Below are 19395 nucleotides of genomic sequence, written 5' to 3'. Positions count from 1 at the left end.
AGGTGAAAAGGTACTCACAAAATTTTCACCAAAAATTCTAAGCAACCGAAAAAGGAAATATCTTGTATAAATATTGTAAAATCTATATATTTAGCATTATAAAAGCTTTCCTTGCTTAATATATAGGGTATCTAATTTAATATGATATCTTGTGTTCACAATCTTTAGTTGCATCTTGCTGTCATACGGCATGTGAAATCAAGCACTACATAATTGGCATTCATGGCTTTATACACTGTACTTTCATTACGCAGGTTTACTGCAAACAGTTTTGTGTGGATATCACTTTATTAAAGTAATAAAAAAAATTAAGCCTTTCATGTGAGGCTACCTTATCTGAAAATACAAAGGCTGCTCCGAAAGTAATGCCTCCTATTTTATTATGTTGGTGGTATAGCAGTAGAGGTTTAACCTTCTCACCAATAGTCCATTACATTCTGTTGCTGTGTGACAGATGGCAGCAGAGGGGAAGTCTGACAAAATGGTGTCTGACACGGAAGTAAAGAGGAAGGAAAGGTGTATCACTGAATTCCTCCATGCAGAAAACATGGCACCCATCAATATTAACTGACACGTGCTGTACATTTCTGGAGACCAAACAGTGGATGGGAGTACAATGAGGCAGTGCATATAAGCTGTGGCAAAAGCAAGTCACCCCTACTGGTTCAGATTTGTTTGAGCACAGCATGTGTGCTCTTGTTCATCACTGGTGAAAATTCACAGCTAATGGTGGTGGTGACTCTTGAAAAATATCACTATGCAGCTGAGAATCTGCTCTATCAAACAATGTTACTTTGCTCTTTTGTATCTGCCATAGCTTCCATGGCAATAAATAAGAGGCACTACTTTCAGAGTGACCTACTTACAATGTGATCTTCAGTTAGTGTAGAAGACCACGCATTTCTAATACAAAACTATGGATTTTGTTCCCATGAAAGAAAGGTTGACTTTGAAAAATTTGCTAGTAACTTCAAATCTGACTATACTGAAATTAAATAAAAATACCTGAAATCCACAACATACTACCATCAAAGAGGAGTTGAAATACTGAAATAAATGAAAGTCCAAATTGAACTCCCACAACCCTAAACATTAGAATACCTTTAAAATCTTCAACTGTTGATATATAAACTAAAATAACTACTTTATTTTGGAACACAAATTACTGCAAATGTTAAAAAGACTTTATAGCTATATAGCATGTTTGTATACAGACTTTTATTTGTAGCATATCACAACATACATAGCAATAAATCTGTATTATTTATATACATATGCTTAGGTGTAAGCCCACATCTACACCCCCGGAGATAAGGGATAACACTACTAATAGAATCTCATTTGGAACTTTTCCAGCTTTAGGACTGTAGATTAAGTACTATTTTTATTTTCACAGAGAAGTAAGGTAAAATTTATCATATTCAGGCAAGAACAGAATGGTTCACAAGGCAGATGGTGCCTGAATTACCACTTTGTTGTTCACCACTGAGGAAATACAGCAGAACAATGACTTCTGACTGATACTTACACACATAAAACACATCAGCCAAGACTTACTCATACATTCGCTTGCCTGATATTCTTCCCATGCAATGCAAATTCATCTTCTTCCAGAAAAACAAAACAAAACAAAAAAAAAACAGAAAAAAAAGAAAAGCTGCTAGGGATTTTCTTTCTGGATAATTTGGAGGCCTCCTCTTAGAAGTCAAAAGCTATCCTACTCTCAGGAAGAAAAAAATGGACAGATTAACTTATTTTAAATATTTCAATGGAACTAAGATTTTGGCAAGATTCTGAAAGAAGAGACTGCTCCTTGAAAATCACCACCACCACCAACATACGCACAAAAAAATTCAGTAGTAGTTAATGTTCTCTTCTCATTGGTTCTAGATTTTTCCTACTGCATGAAAAAACATCCTCAGAACTACATTAAGCTGTAGAGAATGAAAAAAATATGCCAACTTAGATATGAAGAATGACAAGTTTTTAAAGTAAGTTCTTTCACTTTCCCTGCTTCCAAAAATGCTTTGACTTACTGGACTTCTCACCAGACAGGTATACACAGTTGCAAACAGTAAAACAAATGTTATGCCTCCACAGAATACATGATACAAGTTCTACATACAAATAAGCCATTGTATCATTTCAGGGTTCCCTCTCAAAGTTACGCAACTCACAATAAAAGGAATTACTAAAACACAGCTTTTACAATGGAATTTAAAAGCCCTGTATGTAATCTCTCAGAAGTAAGAATACTCAACTTTTCTCTGAATCAAAATAGAATCAAGATCTACAGTAGTGATAACATACAGCATCACTGCTGCAATGCAAGATGTATTTCTATAGAACTAATTGATTGACACTGATGCCAAGATGCTGAGTCATTAAATCTACATGGAGTAAGGTATGACTGACTGGAATTTTTCACTTGAAGAATTTCAGAAAATATGGTAATAAAATGTTTCTTCATATGGAACTGCGTGCTGAAAGTCATAAGATGAAAGCATCCATTGTCCAATACCTAGGGATAACAAATCATTGTGGGAAATCTTCCTAAGCTCACAAATATCTTTCTTTGGAAAAATATGAAAGGAGCTTCATGGTATAAATGCTTCTCTCCTTAGGGATATCTGTTATCCATCCTGCAGTCTGTGAACTTATCATTAGACACTTAATCCCGGTGTTTAAATCAGGATGATCAATGATTACTTTTAAGTTTTCAGGAAGATACGTGCAAATATATTTTACCTTTTGTTCCATGTTTTCAAGTGTAACGCAGGAGTGAACACGGCCTGATCACATCTTACAGTGTTCAGATTCTTAGCAGGATGTCACTGAATGCAACTTCCATTTTTCTCCAGAGGTTTGCTACTAAGAAGGTACTGGTTTGCTTCAGCTTCCTCAGATCTGTACAGTGATGCTGCTGTTCACAGTTGGGAGCTTGACAGTAAGAGCAAGAGAGAGCAGGATGTCGACTGAAGGGCTCCACTTAGTTTGGGGAACCAGGGTTCTATGAAGAGCCAATGGGGAGCTTAGGAGATGCTACTTGGGAGACTGTAGCTGTTGGCAAGACTACCATTTTAAGCTCTGTAATGTCTCTGAGGTAATCTGCTGCTACAATGATTCAGGCAAAACAGGGTGTGGAATTCTATATCCTAGAGGCGCAAAGCAAAATTATTCAAAATCATTAGTTGACTTCAGAGATAACTGACTTTAACACCGAGCACGTATAGAACAGTATTATAGGCATGGAGATTTTTTCTTAAATCCTCCAAGAGCACACAGATGAAGATGGTGATTTTACAAAGATGACTGAGCAGGTTTTATTTATTCTCATTGTCAGCATCTATAGTAAATTTAGTATGAATTATTAGTGATGTAATGTTTTCACAATCACAGATGTCTATATTAGAAAGCCATGAAACTGTAAACAAACAAGTCGTTAAAACAAGCTTACAAGAAAACATGAATATGTTAAATGAAGACAATTGAAAAAGGACAGTTTTATAGAAAACTTGGAAACAAAATTGAGATAGAGAAAGGTGTTGCAGCACCAGTACAGTGCTATGTTTTAAGGAGGTCCATATTTTTATTTCTAAATTTTCTAAAATTTCTAAAGATTTTTGAATTTTCTAATAATTTCCTAACTACTGTTTCTTGCTGCAGCATGTCAAACACCTTTCTTGCATGTCATGTGTTTTGAACCTTAAGTAACAATTTTAAATTATAAAGAACTAACACCAGATAAATCAAAATAAACCTCATCTACTCTGAAGAGTAGATAAAGCCTTTCAGAATTAAAATTAGTATAGGAAGTTTTATTTTAGTTGGTGGGGTTATAGATGAATGCTGCTCCTCCTTGCAATCCACCCCCCTGCTGAGTTTATATACATAGTTCTTCTGTATCACAATATCAGACCTAGTCAGAAGTCTTGAATAGGGCAGACCTGCCTTTTGTATACTGGATGTACAATTTAGACTCTTAAATTTTCCCAACATGTGAACTTAAATACAGCAATTTAAAAATGTTTTACACCTACAAAATTTAAAACCTGATGACAGTCTCCTTCAGAAACTATTTTTCTCAAGCTATGTTTACAAAAGAAGCAAAGGATTGTAGTTTAGCGTTAAAGTGCTTGAAAGAGAAAGATTTACTTCAGTTGATATGCAAGCATATGTTAGCCAAGTCCATTGTTCCTAACAGAAAGCAATGTCAACGTTAGGAAGCAACTATAAATAGAGGACAGAAAGCATAATAAAACAGTAAAAATAGTAGAAGTAAAACTGAAATACGTGCGTTTGCTTTAGTTTGTATGACAGGAACCTAAGGGAATTAAATACACAAACACTTTTCCACGTATATGTACTTATTAAAAAAAAAAATCCTGGATAAATATTCTTAGTTCAGGATATGATTAATGTAGCCTATCAAAAGCCAGATGGTGCAAAACCAGAAGCATCAATCAAACTGAAAAGACCACCGAGTGCTATCCACAACGATGTGCTCACAAATGGAATTTGTGGTCACAGACCCTAACACATAGCATACAGAGGAAGCCATAAACATAGTGTCAGTGCCCTGAGTAACGGACAGAAACAGAGCAGGCTTTGTTAGCCAAAACCTGGAGAAGTTGTACTCACTGCTGTAGGATCTGACTGAGAGGACTCTGCAGGAAAATGTATGTGTTTTAAGGAAAAAATTAAAAGCAAACTCTTTAATGTTTGCGCTGATGACAGTATCTGTCAAAATGTCCACTTGCTATTTGATTTAATATGGAATTGCGCCATGCGTTATCAAGGAAGCTGCCACTGTCTGTCTGCCACGTGAACTGGTGCTAATGGCTGTTTCAGCACAGGGCTCACAAATGGTTCGTATTTTTAGTTTTATATTAGACAATTTCTACAAATGTTCTATGGAAAACATAGAACTCTATTTCTTAAGTAGAATATAGTACAGACAATACTTTCAGTTCCAAAAAACAGAAACGAGTTTTTAGAGATTGGGAAAAATGTGATCTCATCCTTCTCTAACTTACTTGAAATAACATTAAACTCTTTTTGGCTGACACTTGAAATTAATTTCAGTTCATTTTTTTTGAGGGTTGTGTGTACAGGTGTGTGCAAACATAAGGAGAAGAACACTAAGACAGGATAAGTAGATCCACATTACAATACTTCTTATTGTCAGACAAAACGCCATAAAGTATACACCAGCCTTGCTAACTTACATCAGTGATTCAAAAAAAAAAAAGTTATTAAAAAGGAATAAGGAAGAAGAAAAGTAAGCAAAATATTCTCACTCCATGCAAGAAGGATCGATTATACTCTAAATAATGAACATACTGATGACAGCCTGGGTAACACTTAGAACTTTAAGTAACACATCAAGTACCCAGAAAGTCTACAAAAAACCAAGCTTTGCCTCCAGCAAATATTTGGTGGACAGAAGGTAAAATTAGTTTTCATATCCATTAGTGAAGTTCTCAAACTTGAGTCACCAGATATGTCATTAATTATAAACAAGCTCAGAAGAGCTGGTCATAAGAATGTTTCAGTCAGCAGCAAAGATTAAATTCTTTAAGAGAGAGGAACCCCATTATCAACAGTACTCTCATATCCCCGTGGGTTGGTTCTTACCATACTCCACACATGCTCTCCTACACATGCTGCACTTACCCTCCAAAAAGTGACACTGATTCCCTCATTCATTTTTAATAACATCAGAAGGTATATCTGTTGAAATACAGGGTTACATAAACATACTTAAGAAAAAAACACCACTACCAAAAATACAAGAATGGAAGGGCGGGTGATATAAATGGAAGGGCAAGTGATAAAAAGTAAGTGGAGAGAGAATACAACATTGAAATCACAAGAAGATATTAAACAAAAATAAGTAAAAAGAAGCAGGAAGAAAAGGTAGACTGCAGGGAAGAAAATTTTTTTTTAGAGAAAGAAGTGGAATCAATAAAAAAAAAAAGGAGAGGAAAAAATGAGAAAAAGTGAAAGATAATTAATGGAATCATAGAATGGCTTGGATTGGAAGGAACCTTAAAGATCATCTAGTTCCAATCTCCTACTGTGGAAGAGCTGTTGTCTACTAGATCAGGATGCCAAGGGCCTCATCCAGCCTGGCCTTGAACACCTCCAGGGATGGGGCACCCACAGCTTCTCTGAGCACCCTGTTCCAGCGTCTAAGCACCCTGAGTGAAAAATTTCCCCCTAAAATCTAATATAAATCTCCCCTTTTCTAGTTTAAACCATTCCCCCTCGTCTTACAATTGAGAAATCTAATCCACTACACACTGTACAGGGAGTGAGAATTGTAAGTCAAAGGGGATGTTAGGAAGTAGGGAAAGAAAAGATGCTTGAATTTGATCTGAACTTCAAATAGACATAGACCATTAGTTATATACTCCATCATCTTGACAAAGAAAGACTAAACAGAGTTTGTCAGAAATTTAAATATGGCTGCATTTGTTTACTTTTTGTGATTTCAACGTTTTGCAGTAACTACTTTTAGCAAAGTAGAATTACCTTTCTTTTTCATACTTTTGTGTATCACAGCTATGATGGACAAGCTGTACAGGCAAAAGAGACATGAAAAGAAAGGCAATGCAACAAGAGGATTAATGCACCCAAAATCACCTGTTCTGTCTGACTTAATATGACAGATATTTGATGTCCCTATAAATCTTGTCCCTCACTAATAATTCAGTATTTTTAGAGGTAGAAAAATGTTTATTTGAGGCAATCTGCTATGTTATCAGGGAGAAAAACTGCAAAGTAAATGACCATCATTTTCATGATTCAATTGAAAAAAATGTGTCATTTATCTAATGCAACTGCCATGGATGGAAGGTGTATTTATTTTCACCACACAGGATAACAATCCCAAATAATTAGTTCTGTTGCTATTCTTCACACTCTTTCCTACTTGTCAATGTCATTTTGATCTAACCAATTGTCCAAAAAGTAAGACAATATCTTGGATATAACCAGAGCCATATGGAGAAAGACTTATTTCTATACTGTGCAAAATGATGTGTCCAGAACTTTTTTTCACTATTTAACTGCCGTAATCAAACTACAGTTCAAATAAAAAACTTCTGAAACATTATTTTACTTTTGTCACATTTTTTCATGACACTGATTTACTTTTTTTCCAGAGATCACTTTAACCTTTCTCTTTTACTTTTTCCCTCATTTTCCTGAATGTTTTTACATGGGAGTAAACAGGGAGGACGTGTGGATGTCATCAGCATATTTCATTAATTGTTCTTGAGATCATTACTGAAAATATTTCAATAATACCTGTGATGACTTGGTAAGTCTATGCCTCATCAACAAACCATTACCTTTACTTACAGATGAAAATGTGAATTCACAGGCTACTGTTAATTACTTTGTAGAAAGACACAGAGGCATCTATTTAAGCTAAAAAAGTAAAAGCTTCTCTTTTGAGAGAAAACTGAGGTAAAAATCCCAAACAATTGAGTTAGCATCAGGTGGGTTTGATGCTTTAAACATTGAACTACAGCAAAAATTAACAGCACTGAAAGTAATTTTAACCACATTGAGCATATACACACAACCTGTTTTTATTTTCTTTTTCTTTTTATGCAAGATACACTTCAAATGAGATTGCATGTCTTTTATCTCAACCTTTCAGCTACAGAATTAAGACAGAGCAGATATATCTTTTTCTGTACAGCCTATTCAGCAGAGAAGTAAGCTCTTTCATCACACTGCCTTTTTTAATTTCTTCTTCCAAACCCCTAAAACAATTCCTGGTATTTGAACAGCTATTTCTAAGCTGTCTATATATTAGTTTTCTTTGTGTTACAGATGGCATAAACTTCAATGCAGCTAAGAGTTAAGTTTAAAAAAAAAAAAAAGACAGCTTTTCAGGCCATTAGATTTTCTTCACTATCATCAAGTAATGTTCAAGTATCCCATTAGTACAAGGCCATTGCACTACTCCTCCAAATAGAAATTGCTTTTCCCTTTCAGCAGTCTTCTTTGAAGCCTTACATCATATCAAGAGCATAAAACAGCTTTATGCAATCTCCTCCAAAAAGCAGTTCTAAGCACGAGGGAAGGGAAAAGAGAAGAATGGATGTAGGTTACAATATTTCCATAAAACGTGGTTGCACCTGAGCTATCACACGAAAACTGAAATCTATCTTGAGGCAGGAGATACCAAAAGGCTCTGTTTCCTTTCAGCAATAATCTAGAAGGTATTTTAATCTCACAGAAGAACAACTCAAAGTACCTGTGCTTTAGAAAATTCAGACTGTAGCTTATATCACAGTCTTTGCAAACTCACAGTTGCCTTATGATTTAGTACAATGCTGTTCTTCAAATAAATGGAAAGTAGGTTAAAAGGACTTTTGTTATTTTTCAGAATCATATACCCAACTCATTACCTGAAAAGTCTCAGAACAATTTCATTTTTTTTCCTCTTGCTTAAAAGTAAACCTACACATTCACAACACTTCCACTGCCCACACACATCTTACAAAGCATACAACTGGTACATGAGAAAGAATACTGTCCTTAGGAAAAATTGCCAAGAACTGTTCATGTTTTTCAGTAGTTCTGAAAATGCTTGTCCCCATACTTCTAAAAGCACCCAAACATGGCTTACTGAAACTTGCTAGCTGGTAACACTTCTGTTGACATTTACTTCAGGAACAGCTCAGCACCATGCAGCCATTCACCCACTAACCTCTGCCCCCAGGTGGAATGAGGGAAAGAACCGGAAACAAAACAGAACTCATAGGTTGAGATAAAAACTATTTACTAAGACAGAAGAGGAAAATGGGAATAGAAGTGCAGTGACAACAATATATTCATATATAGCCACAATGCAATTACTCACCATCTGACACAGAGCAACAGTATCACTGCCCATAGGCCGCCAGTGCCACCAGCTCCCATCACTGCAGCCCCTGAGCTGCAGCTGCCCCAGCAAACAGCCCACAGCATTACAGCCTTCTGCCTGCTGTACAGAATAACCCCTGGCCTAACTCAGGCAGTGGCTCTACTCCACCAAGTGGTCCAGCCCCAGGTGTGCTCCCATTGCTTGTTAACAACCAAACATCAATGGGACATTATCACTGTTTTGGATGGAAACAAAGACAACTTCCTGATACTAGTGTCTGTGAAATGTCATCTGTGGTCTGCAACAAAGAAACAGTATACAACAAAGCCAGGGAAATAAGGAATTGCTGAAGAGATCAGAGCAAAGATTACTGAAACTAGTAAATCTCATCTGCCAGATATGTTTAATATCACAACAGTGTTGTAATTTTTCACCAGCTTCTTTCAATTAGTTACTCTCATAGCAACACTTGCAACTCCACAAGCTGTCCAACATTTCCATCTACATGTCCTCCCATGCAATCAAGTCATACCACAGCGCAGACAAATCTTCAAAAGTAGTTCTCAGGATTCAGTTAAGAAAGTAGTTAGAGCAGACAGTGATGTCTGCCATTGGAACATCAGCCAAGAATCAGGCATTTAGAATATTTTTTTAGCGCGCATCTCAAACTCAGTTTTGCTTCTTTGGGAAGAATGCAGATAGGGTCCAGCTTCCTGAACATGAAAGGAAAACACAAGGAAGGACTTCACAAGCAGGCAAATTGGTCCCAAAAGCATCTCTTAACTTCCCCCTCCCGTTTCTGCACACCACAGCAAAGTCAGTTCCACTGGTTCCCAGTGCCATCGCTTTCCAAATCAGCAACAGAACTCTACAGAAGGAGATGCCCTGCAACCAGAAATTTAAGGCTGCTGACATTAGTTGCTTGTTTTCTGTTAGAAACAGAAGTAAGAGTAATTGCACTATTGGAACAACTGCTTGACAACAATTCTCGCAGCAAATCTGTAAAGGACAGCAGCCAGTAGCACCTTACCTTTAAGGTTTGCATGAAATAATCTTCATGCTCATCTTCCTTCAGCTAGTTATGCTCATTTCTACATTTATCAAAGCCCAATGAATATAAGACACAACTCCCACCTCAGCCCAAAGTGCTTACCAGGTTAAAAAAAAAAAAGAGAGAGAGAGAGGAAAGACAAAGCTTTTTCTCTCTTAATTGTTCGCCACAATACAATAGTTCATGTAACTTGCCAATCACACAGGCATTGTCTGTGAAGTTCTAGCTCTAGTTTCAACATTTCTGTAACACATTAATATGGAACATTTTAAAAGTGTGAAGCTTTAAGATTTTACAATTATTTGATTAGCATTGCATCTATTAGACTCATCTCCTGAAGCAGTCTTTTTTTTTTTTAATCCTGAGCAATTCTGGCAGGGAAAAAAATCTCTCAAAAAACTCCTTTCAAATGACACAAACATGGACTATTTCTTATTTAGTTGGATACAGAGCATGCTATAATAGCCCATTAGCACTATATATATTACATTATCTTATTCTTCCAGAGCTCACATCCTATTCCTGAGCAAGAGATTCAGACTGCAAAAAGAAACAAATCAAGAGCTGAGTTTTAAGCACAGTTCAGGAAGGATTTCTCACTGTAGGAACATAGGGCAAAGATGGATGTGCCATGAGATCCCTATTCCTGACTATCGTCTGAAGAAGGCAGAGCAACAAAATGAACAGCAGTCTGCTATACTCTGCTTTATTTAAGTATAAACAGTTTTCTACAGAGCAGAAATTGATGATTATCATTCTAAACACCTGCTCCAGGGCTAGACTGAATATTTACTCATTCAAAAGAAACAAAAAAAGGAACTAGGGACTATGATGGTGAATTTGGATGCTTTCCATGTACTGGATCCAGAAGCTCATATTAAGATCCTCAAACCTGTTGTGCTGACCAAGTAGCCTACTATCAAAACAGGGCCAAGTTTTAAAGGTCTACACCATTTGGAAGGAAGTATCCATTTCATAGTATCTATGGAATTGAAACATCCAATGAAGACAGAATAAAATTCTTATGGTGTTCAGCACTGAAGTTCTCAGTATACATAACACAAGAGAGGTTCGGTTGAAATGATTTACTTGTGTGCAAACAACTTTACTCTGAACAAGCTATTAGACAACTATCCAAATAACAGCTAAAGGTAAAAAAGAACATTTTTCACATGTAACTCTTTTAAATGTAATTCACTAAAACCATGGTTGGTACACTTTATGAGGGAATTTCAAGAAATAAGCTGCTATCTCTATCATTCTCCTGACCAAGCATAAAGTAAGGTAAGTAAAGTTACTGTAGACACTCCATCAAAACATCATTTTATGGTTTAGCGAGTGAAGCATGAACTTGGAAGAATGAACTTTTTTCTGATTACTTTTTCCCTTTCCTATGTGATATCCCATCACAAAAGCATGAAATGCTCTCAACACTTGGTAGAATGTTCTTTCCAATCATTGTATTTCATCTGTTTTAACTACTACAACCAAGCCACAATTTATCTTTAAGTTTATCCCTTTTCTACTTCAGAAAGGGACTCATAGAAAAGGCTTTTAACCAGTCAAGAAAAATGAAAATCAGTAATTCAATTAATTCACGTCACGATCCTGTATGACTACTTGCACAAAGCAAAATCCCCTCCTTAGACTTATTGAAAGTAATCTACAAAATAACAACACTCCCAAACCCCAATCCTTTGTGTGATATTTATTCAGATAAAACAGATCTTCAGCAAAACTAGTAAAACAGATCTCTACATGAAATGAGCATATTTTCAACTAATGTTGATTACTGCTAACACTGATTACTGCTGCCCTTCCCACAACTGAGAAGTGAGCAACTAAGGTGAAAATGAACAGCACAAAGCAAGAAGCCTGAAATAAGTCATCATGACCACTGCAAATAGGAAGCGGTTAGAAGAAGGAAAACCTTTTCTGTCAAATGGAAAATTAGGATTTTTTTGTTTATGATTGCATTTGTTCTGCTTATTTTTCTCTTCTTCTTTTGTTCTCAGGTATATATGTGGAATGTGATTGGAAACAGCAAAAGAAGGGAGTGTCAAACACCACTCATCAGACAATTGTGTTATTTTTAATAATTCATTACATGTCCTAAAACAAAGATCAAAAGGGAATATATCCAAGCATTTATATCCAATTCCACACTACCTGATGACTAATTTGTAATGAGTGTAAAAGTCTTCACAACTGAAGCCAAAATCATTTGAGGATACTTTGATATGATGCCACAAAGGATATGAGCAGGAAGGCAGCAGGAGTTACAAATGGCTAAGGTCCATTAAAAATGATAATAAAAGAATAATGGAATTTCCTTGTTCTATGAATAACAAGTGTTTGACACAGAAGAATTTCAACATAGAGAAGAATATCAAAGCTTCTGGTTCATCAGTTGCTTCTCCTTATTAGATGTTAATTTCCTTTCTATTACATATAAATTAAAAACCTTCAACTCCAAAAAAAAAAAAACCACACAAAAAAAACACAAAAAAACCCAACAATCCCATTCAAAATCTCAAAGACAATCAAAGCTGATCTATAAAAAAATACTTCAAAGTGATGGATTTCACTTGAAATGATATATAGTTAATAAAATTACAGAAAACCTACAGTTTGACAATGTTTTGGGGTTTTTTTGAAACTGTAAACGTTGAAGTAGGTGGTAACTAGAACTCTAATAACAACAACCTGTCTGATATATTTAATCCAATGATATATAGAGAATGTATTTATTTCTCATAGATGCTTGTATAGCTACACGCACACTTTGCACGTGTTCATATATACAGATTGCTAGGCATACATACACCCTTTTGCTATCTTCTTCCCCCAAATGTACAACTCAGCTCTTTTTTTCCACTGTATAGCTACACATGTATACTTGCAGAATGACACGTACTTTGCAAAACAGAAGCAAAGACAGTGATGTCATACTGCTGACAAATTGTTGAAGAATCTAGTGTACTTGCCTAAAAATGTATCCCCACAGACGGGTCCAGGATTGGACAAACTCCTTGAAAATATTTACAAGTTTTCTTAACTCTCTCTTCAAACCGCTTAATGCATTTTTTCTTACAGTGTCTACACAAAAGCATTACGGCTATTGACAGCAAACAAATGCTGTGATGGCTGCCTTTCAACCTCATTTTATTGTCTCTATCTCCTGGTACTCCAAAATCTCCTTGTAACAGCTTTAGTTCTTTACTTCACATTGCAAGATTCTTTGGGAAGTGATCTTGCCTTCTTACCCCTGTGATATATAATACAGCAAACAATGGTTCCAGTCTTTCAGGGTTCATGGTCTTTACAATCAAGGATTAAATTATAGTGATAATGACTATTTTTTCTTTTCTCCCAAACAAGCAGGAGGCTATTAGCAGAACAGCATCTTCCAATGATGGTTTCAGAATCAATAGATAATTCATTAGTATCATGCATATCTAGGCCTAATTGACACAGCAGTCTTAAATATCATATTCAGGAGTAACACAGTTTTTGAATAGAGAGAAAAAAGAAGGGAATCAGATAACACAAATGGTCACTTTGCACAATTTATTGACAATCTACAAATCATACTTCTAAGAGGTTAAAGCAAGTCATTGATTCCAGAAATCAGAAAATGCAGCTTTTCAAGCTTGGGTTGAAGAAACATTTATATGACAGCATAATTTAAGTAACATAAATGCACTAACGCCTTCAATTTTCAATCTGTCCTTATTTTTCCATTAAACATAAAGTACAATTACCGTGGATGTTTGGAATTACTCTTAATAACAAATGTAGATAGCATATTTTTTCTTACCTTATGATCATATGGATTGTATGAATGAAACAACTGGGACAGATCCTTTGTTCTTTGTTTTTTCTGAAAAGTAATGTTAATAAATAAACTGCATTAGAAAAAGTAAAGGAAAAGAAAGAGACTGTGCATTTAAAAAGTTGCATGCAGGTACAAATTCTATTCCCACTTTGTTACTGGAATTGTAACTATGAAGAGTAATGTATGCAGATTAAGGATACCAAAAATCACAGCATATATATTAACAATGCTAAGAAGATATTCCTCATAAAAACAATAATATATAGAACATCATAGGAATGTGTAAACGATCCATATTTGTATCAGTTTCTGAACAATACAACATAAATAATGTTTTAGAATATAAAGTTTGAAGATTAGGCTCCAATCTTGCAAAGACTTGTCTGTTATTCTAGCATTTACTTGCACTCCTGCTTTTCAGCAGTTTGAGTTTAAAGGAAGGCAGTTTAAAGACAAATCGTACATTATTTTTCTACCTCTTTTGATGCTAATACTCTCATTGCCTTGATTGTTGAAAATTAATAGGTAGTATGCCATTTAATGCCAAGTCAAAGGGAAAGAGGTTCTTTCTGTTAAGAACAAAGTTCAAAGACAAAACCTGCTTAATCCAGTTTCTACTGATATCAATGAAAGACCTTTCTATGATTTCAGCAGATGTTAAACAGAAACCTCTCAGCTGCAGAGGGGGGGCATGGGAAAATGAAAAAAAAAACACTCTTCATCTTGAATACAAAGATGAGTCACATATAAGTTCAGAGTTTCGTTATGTCAAAATCTATGTGAACTTAATTCATAGCTCTGGAAGGCAGCGCACTTCATGTTGGAAACTGTAAAGAGGAGACAAGAACACTCTGCTTGCAGTCTACCCTGCTGTCTTGTTTTAGCCATCATATCAGAGAAAACAATTTTACAACTCACTGGTAGAATCTGGTCACATTTCCAGCATGCTGTTAACTAAATAGACAGCTGAATGACTGCATTTCTGGAAAGTGTAGGGCAATTCAGTAATTTCTGATGATGTATTTTCTTTCCTTACATTTTTATTTTCTTCAAAACATTCAGATGCACTTAGCTTTAGAAGCAGTAACTTTAGTCACTAGTACAAATTTATGACAGCTGAACAATTCCAACTTATTAAAAGTATCAGACTAATATTGCTACTTCTGTGAGGTCACTAACTCTGTTTCAGTTGTTGCTACTAAAGCCAAAAAAATTACTCCTATTTGAAGGAGTTCACCTCCAGAGGAGAAAAGCACAAGAGCTGCAGCAAATCACGCCTATCACATCTAGACATGACAGGAAAATAAGGAGACAAGGTTCTTCCTTCACTCCCTCTAGGACACTATTCCAGACACTAAACCTTCTGTCTTCCATTTAGCTCAAGCCTATTGATAAGCATCTCCTCACAACTTCCCTTGTTGCAGCTTGACTCCTATGCCTCTCTGCTCACTACTAATCCAAGTTCCCTTTCATACTAATCATTAAAAATAAAAAAAGTATGTGACTGTGCAGACATTTTTTTTCACTTCTCTGCTTCAGTACATTTTTAAAAAGTTAAACTATATAGGAGATACAACACATACTTTTCATTGTTTCCTGAAGAGCTATGTAAAAGAATGATGAAGAGTACATGAGAGTGGACTTGCAGGACTGAGTTTAATACTGTACAAGCATATATTTTACAAAAGTCCATGATGGAAGGCCCTTCTCAAGTAAAGCACAGCTACTATAAATGAATTATTTCAAGCTTTTTACTAAAATACACATAAGTAATCAAGCACTTCTCATAAGATAGGCAGTGTTCAACATGCAATTATAAAATAAAAAAACAGAAGCCAACATCAATTAACGATATTTATTAAAACAATATACATAGATAATGTCAGTATCAAGAAAACAACACATTGCTATAAGGATATGGAAAAGGCTGAGGTTCTCAATGCCTTCTTTACACCTGTCTTTAAAAGTCAGACCACTTATCCTAAGGGTGTTCTATCCCCTGACCTAGAAGTCTTGGATGGGGAGCAGAATAACTCCCCCACGATTCAGTCAGAGACCCACTACTTCACCTGGACTGCCACAAGTCCCTGGGGTCAGATGGGATCTACTTGAGGGTGCTAAGGGAGCTGGTGGAGGTGATAGTCAAGACACTTTCCATCATCAACATTTGTGGTCAATGAGAGAGGCCCCAGAGGACTGAGGGCTGCCAATGTGACTCCCATCTACAAGAAGGGTCAAAGGAGGATCCAAGGAACTACAGACTTGTCAGCCTAAGCTCAGTGCCAGGGAAGTTTATAGAGCAGAGCATGTTGAAAGAAATCACATGGTAACCAGGGGATCAAGCCTAGCCACAGTGGGTTCATGAAAGACAGGTCCTGCTTAACCAATCTGATCTCCTACTATGACCAAGTGACCGACCTGGTGGATGAGGGAAAGGCTGTTGCTGTAGTCTACCTAAGGAACTGACAGGAGAGTAGGGCCGAGAGAGTGGTGGTAAATGGAGTTACATCCAGATGGCAATCAGTCACAAGTGGTGCTCCCCAGGGGTCGATACTGCAGCTTGTCCTGTTCAATATCTTCTCTGATGACTGGAATGAGGGCATTGAGTGCACCCTCACTAAGTTGGCAGATGACAACAAGTTAACAGGAAGTGTCAATCTGATTGGGGGTAGGAAGGCCCTACGGAGGGATCTGGACAGGACTGATCACTGGGCTGAGGCCAACAGGATGAAACCAAACAGGACCTACTGCCTGGTCCTGCACTTTGGCCATGGCAACAATATAGGCTTGGGACAGAGTGGCTGGAAGACTCTATAGCGGAAGCATACCCAGCGTGGCTGAACATGAGCCAGCAATGTGCCTAGGTGGCCACGACGGCCAATGGCATCCTGGCTTGTATCAGAAATAATGGAGCCAGCCGGAGCAGGGAAGCAACCATCCCTGTGTACACAGCCCTGATGAGTACCCAAGCTGCACCTTGAGTACTGTGTTTAATATCGGCCCCCTAACTATGAGCAAGACATTGAGGCATGTATAGAGAAGGGCAATGAAGCTGGTGAAGATTCTGGAGTATAAGCCCTAAGAGGAGTGGCTGAAGCAGCTGTGATCGTTCAGGGTGGAGAACAGAAGGCTCAGGGGTGATCTTATCACTCTCTAAAATCACCTGAAGTGAGGCTGTGGTGAGGTGGGGGTCAGTCTCTTCTCCCATGTAACTAGAAGGAATGTTGTGCCATGGGAGATTCAGGCTGGACATAAGGAAATACCTCTTGGAGAGAGTGGTCAGGCACTAGAACAGATGCTATACTGAGGGACATGGCTTAGTGTGAAATTTTGGTGATAGGTGGATGGTTGGACTGGATGGTCTTTGTGGTCTTTTCCAACTTTAGTGATCCTATTATAATAATGTGATTATTTTCCTTGTTAGTATACATGAAAATAACACATACCTTAATGTAAATATTGTCTGACATTTTCTGGGCCTGAGATTTTCTGAGTTCTTATTCATAACTTTAAGGATTTTAAAGGGATGCTAGTGACTTGAGATGGATATTATATGCTTAAAATATAGTAATAGTAAAGGATACTTTTAATCCCTTTCAGAATTATAAAACAATAAAGCCAAGATTTACTGAGCTTCTTGAGGTTTTACTTTTCTTCCCTGTGCAGTGATTTGTGGCAACAATGAAATATTTTATAGTGCTTGAAAAAGACTACAGTGAGGAACTAACAACTTAAATAACAAATAGCATGTTTTGGATTTTTTTTTTTTTTTTGAAAACCATAAAGCATTTTGTACATAACAGCTACTGACATGAAACTTTGTATTGATTACTTTGGAAAGATAAGACTAAATTTAAAATTTCTTTTCCATATAATACTGTGAAAATAAGGTAAAGGTAGGGGTACCTTAACAACGTATTTTTATAAACAGAAAATACTTGTTTAATAAGCTGCGAAAAGAAATGACTGTACTGAGTACTAAACACCATGGACTCGCACAAGTATATTAGACTTTTCTGTTTATGTTCTTTCCTTACTTGGTTGATAATTACCTGCTTTCAGATGGTATTAATGTAACCTGTATACTACTTGCTTTCCTCTAAGTAGCACAGGTCTATAATGTTTAATGTGAAGGAGAATTACAATACTGCTAAGATACTTCTATTACAGATTACTTAGAAGCAGCAAACAAATGGAATATTCTCAGTTTTTCACCTAGTAACAAAGAATTTCAAGATTACTACCTGACATGAAATGAGTGAGGCATTGGTTCCCTTTAAGTTCAACATTCAGTTTTAATATGTCTGTTATCACTTTCAAGGTTCATAATAATTCCTGTCAAACATCACTAGAGATCTGCAGATTCCACCGATTTCACTGAAGATGTTAGCTTCAATTATGTCACCAACAAAATTCTCTCTCTTTTTTAATTTATCTTCCTGCTTCCATCACTTACAATCCCTCTTTTTTTTTTCACAGTACTGGCCAGAATTGAAACAAAATATAATTTTGCCTCAGGAACCTGACTTGATTTAGACCTCATAAAGCATCTCACACTCTACAGCGTGCTTCCAAACAATAGCAACACTTTTTTTTTCTTCAAACAAGTCTAGAAAACCACACCAGTTGCTTGTATACTTCATAATGGATTAGCTAATTTAGAGATGAAACCACATTAAACTTAGTGAGCCAAGGCAGAATTTAACTATAATATAAATTAAATACCCATGAAAAGTTTTGCATAAATACTTCTCCTAATTTATTATTTGTGGAATCTCAGTTAACGGTCCAAGACACAAAAGACAGCAAGAGATGAAGAACAAAGAAGTGGGAGCCAGGTTACAAAATGCTACTGTGGAGAATAAAGTATCATAATCCAGTTTTACAGTATAAAATGTTGTATACAAACAGAATTCTTGTATACATAATCCCCACAGTTCTATATTTTATAGGCAACAAGGCAAAAAACACTTTGATAGACTTCAGAAGAAGGAAGTCACTTTGCAAGCACCTTCCCCAGTATCACAGTGTAACAGACGCTTCTTTTCCAAGAGCAAGCATGGAGATAGCAACTGTCTTTTCTGAAGCAGCATGACCAATGCACTTTGTGTTATGGAATTTAATTTCAGTAACATACTTGTTCAGAACAGCAACAAAGCTGCATCCTTCCCCTGCTCTGTAATTCAGTGATCACAAAATTACAAAGGGCGTAGGTAGTTCCAATCCCCAGAATTTTATAGAAGAATAGAGCATCCTATCAAAAGACATTGACTGGTCTAATTTAAATCTTCAAAGAGTAATTTGACAAAATAACAAACATGTAGCATCTACTGCTATGAAGATATAATTAAATGCCTTGCTGGGAAATTCAGTCTATAAATTTTTAGAACTCTGTACCAAAACCACAACACAGAAAAGAACCAAGTCACTGAAACTGCCAAGTAACTCAAGTTTACAGATTGCCTTTTGATCTGCATAACAATTTTAAGAAGTGATCAGAAATTAATTAACCTTTGACCTTGAGTTATTTGGTGTGTTGCCTTTGGGTAAGCCTGAAAAAAAAAAAAAGTCATGACTAAGTCAGATTTTGTGATAAAACTAGTGTTCATTATGTTTTTG

The 19395-nt window shown here is 36.3% G+C and overlaps 1 protein-coding gene across 1 annotated transcript in view; it reads right to left on the bottom strand.

The window, feature by feature from the left end:
* Positions 1-19395, bottom strand: part of CDKAL1 (CDK5 regulatory subunit associated protein 1 like 1) — a 335413-nt gene that overhangs the window by 46173 nt on the left and 269845 nt on the right. The window contains exon 12 of the mRNA XM_065752679.1: positions 13759-13821. Within this exon, the coding sequence (XP_065608751.1) occupies positions 13759-13821 (63 nt within the window). The remainder of the gene's footprint in view (positions 1-13758; positions 13822-19395) is intronic.

This window comes from Cyrtonyx montezumae, unplaced genomic scaffold, assembly GCF_038088225.1.
Source record: "Cyrtonyx montezumae isolate F1298 unplaced genomic scaffold, pur_monq_1.0 scaffold_8, whole genome shotgun sequence".
NCBI lineage: Eukaryota > Metazoa > Chordata > Aves > Galliformes > Odontophoridae > Cyrtonyx > Cyrtonyx montezumae.
Note: the sequence above shows the minus strand (reverse complement) of the source record. Positions and strands in the feature narration are given on the sequence as shown.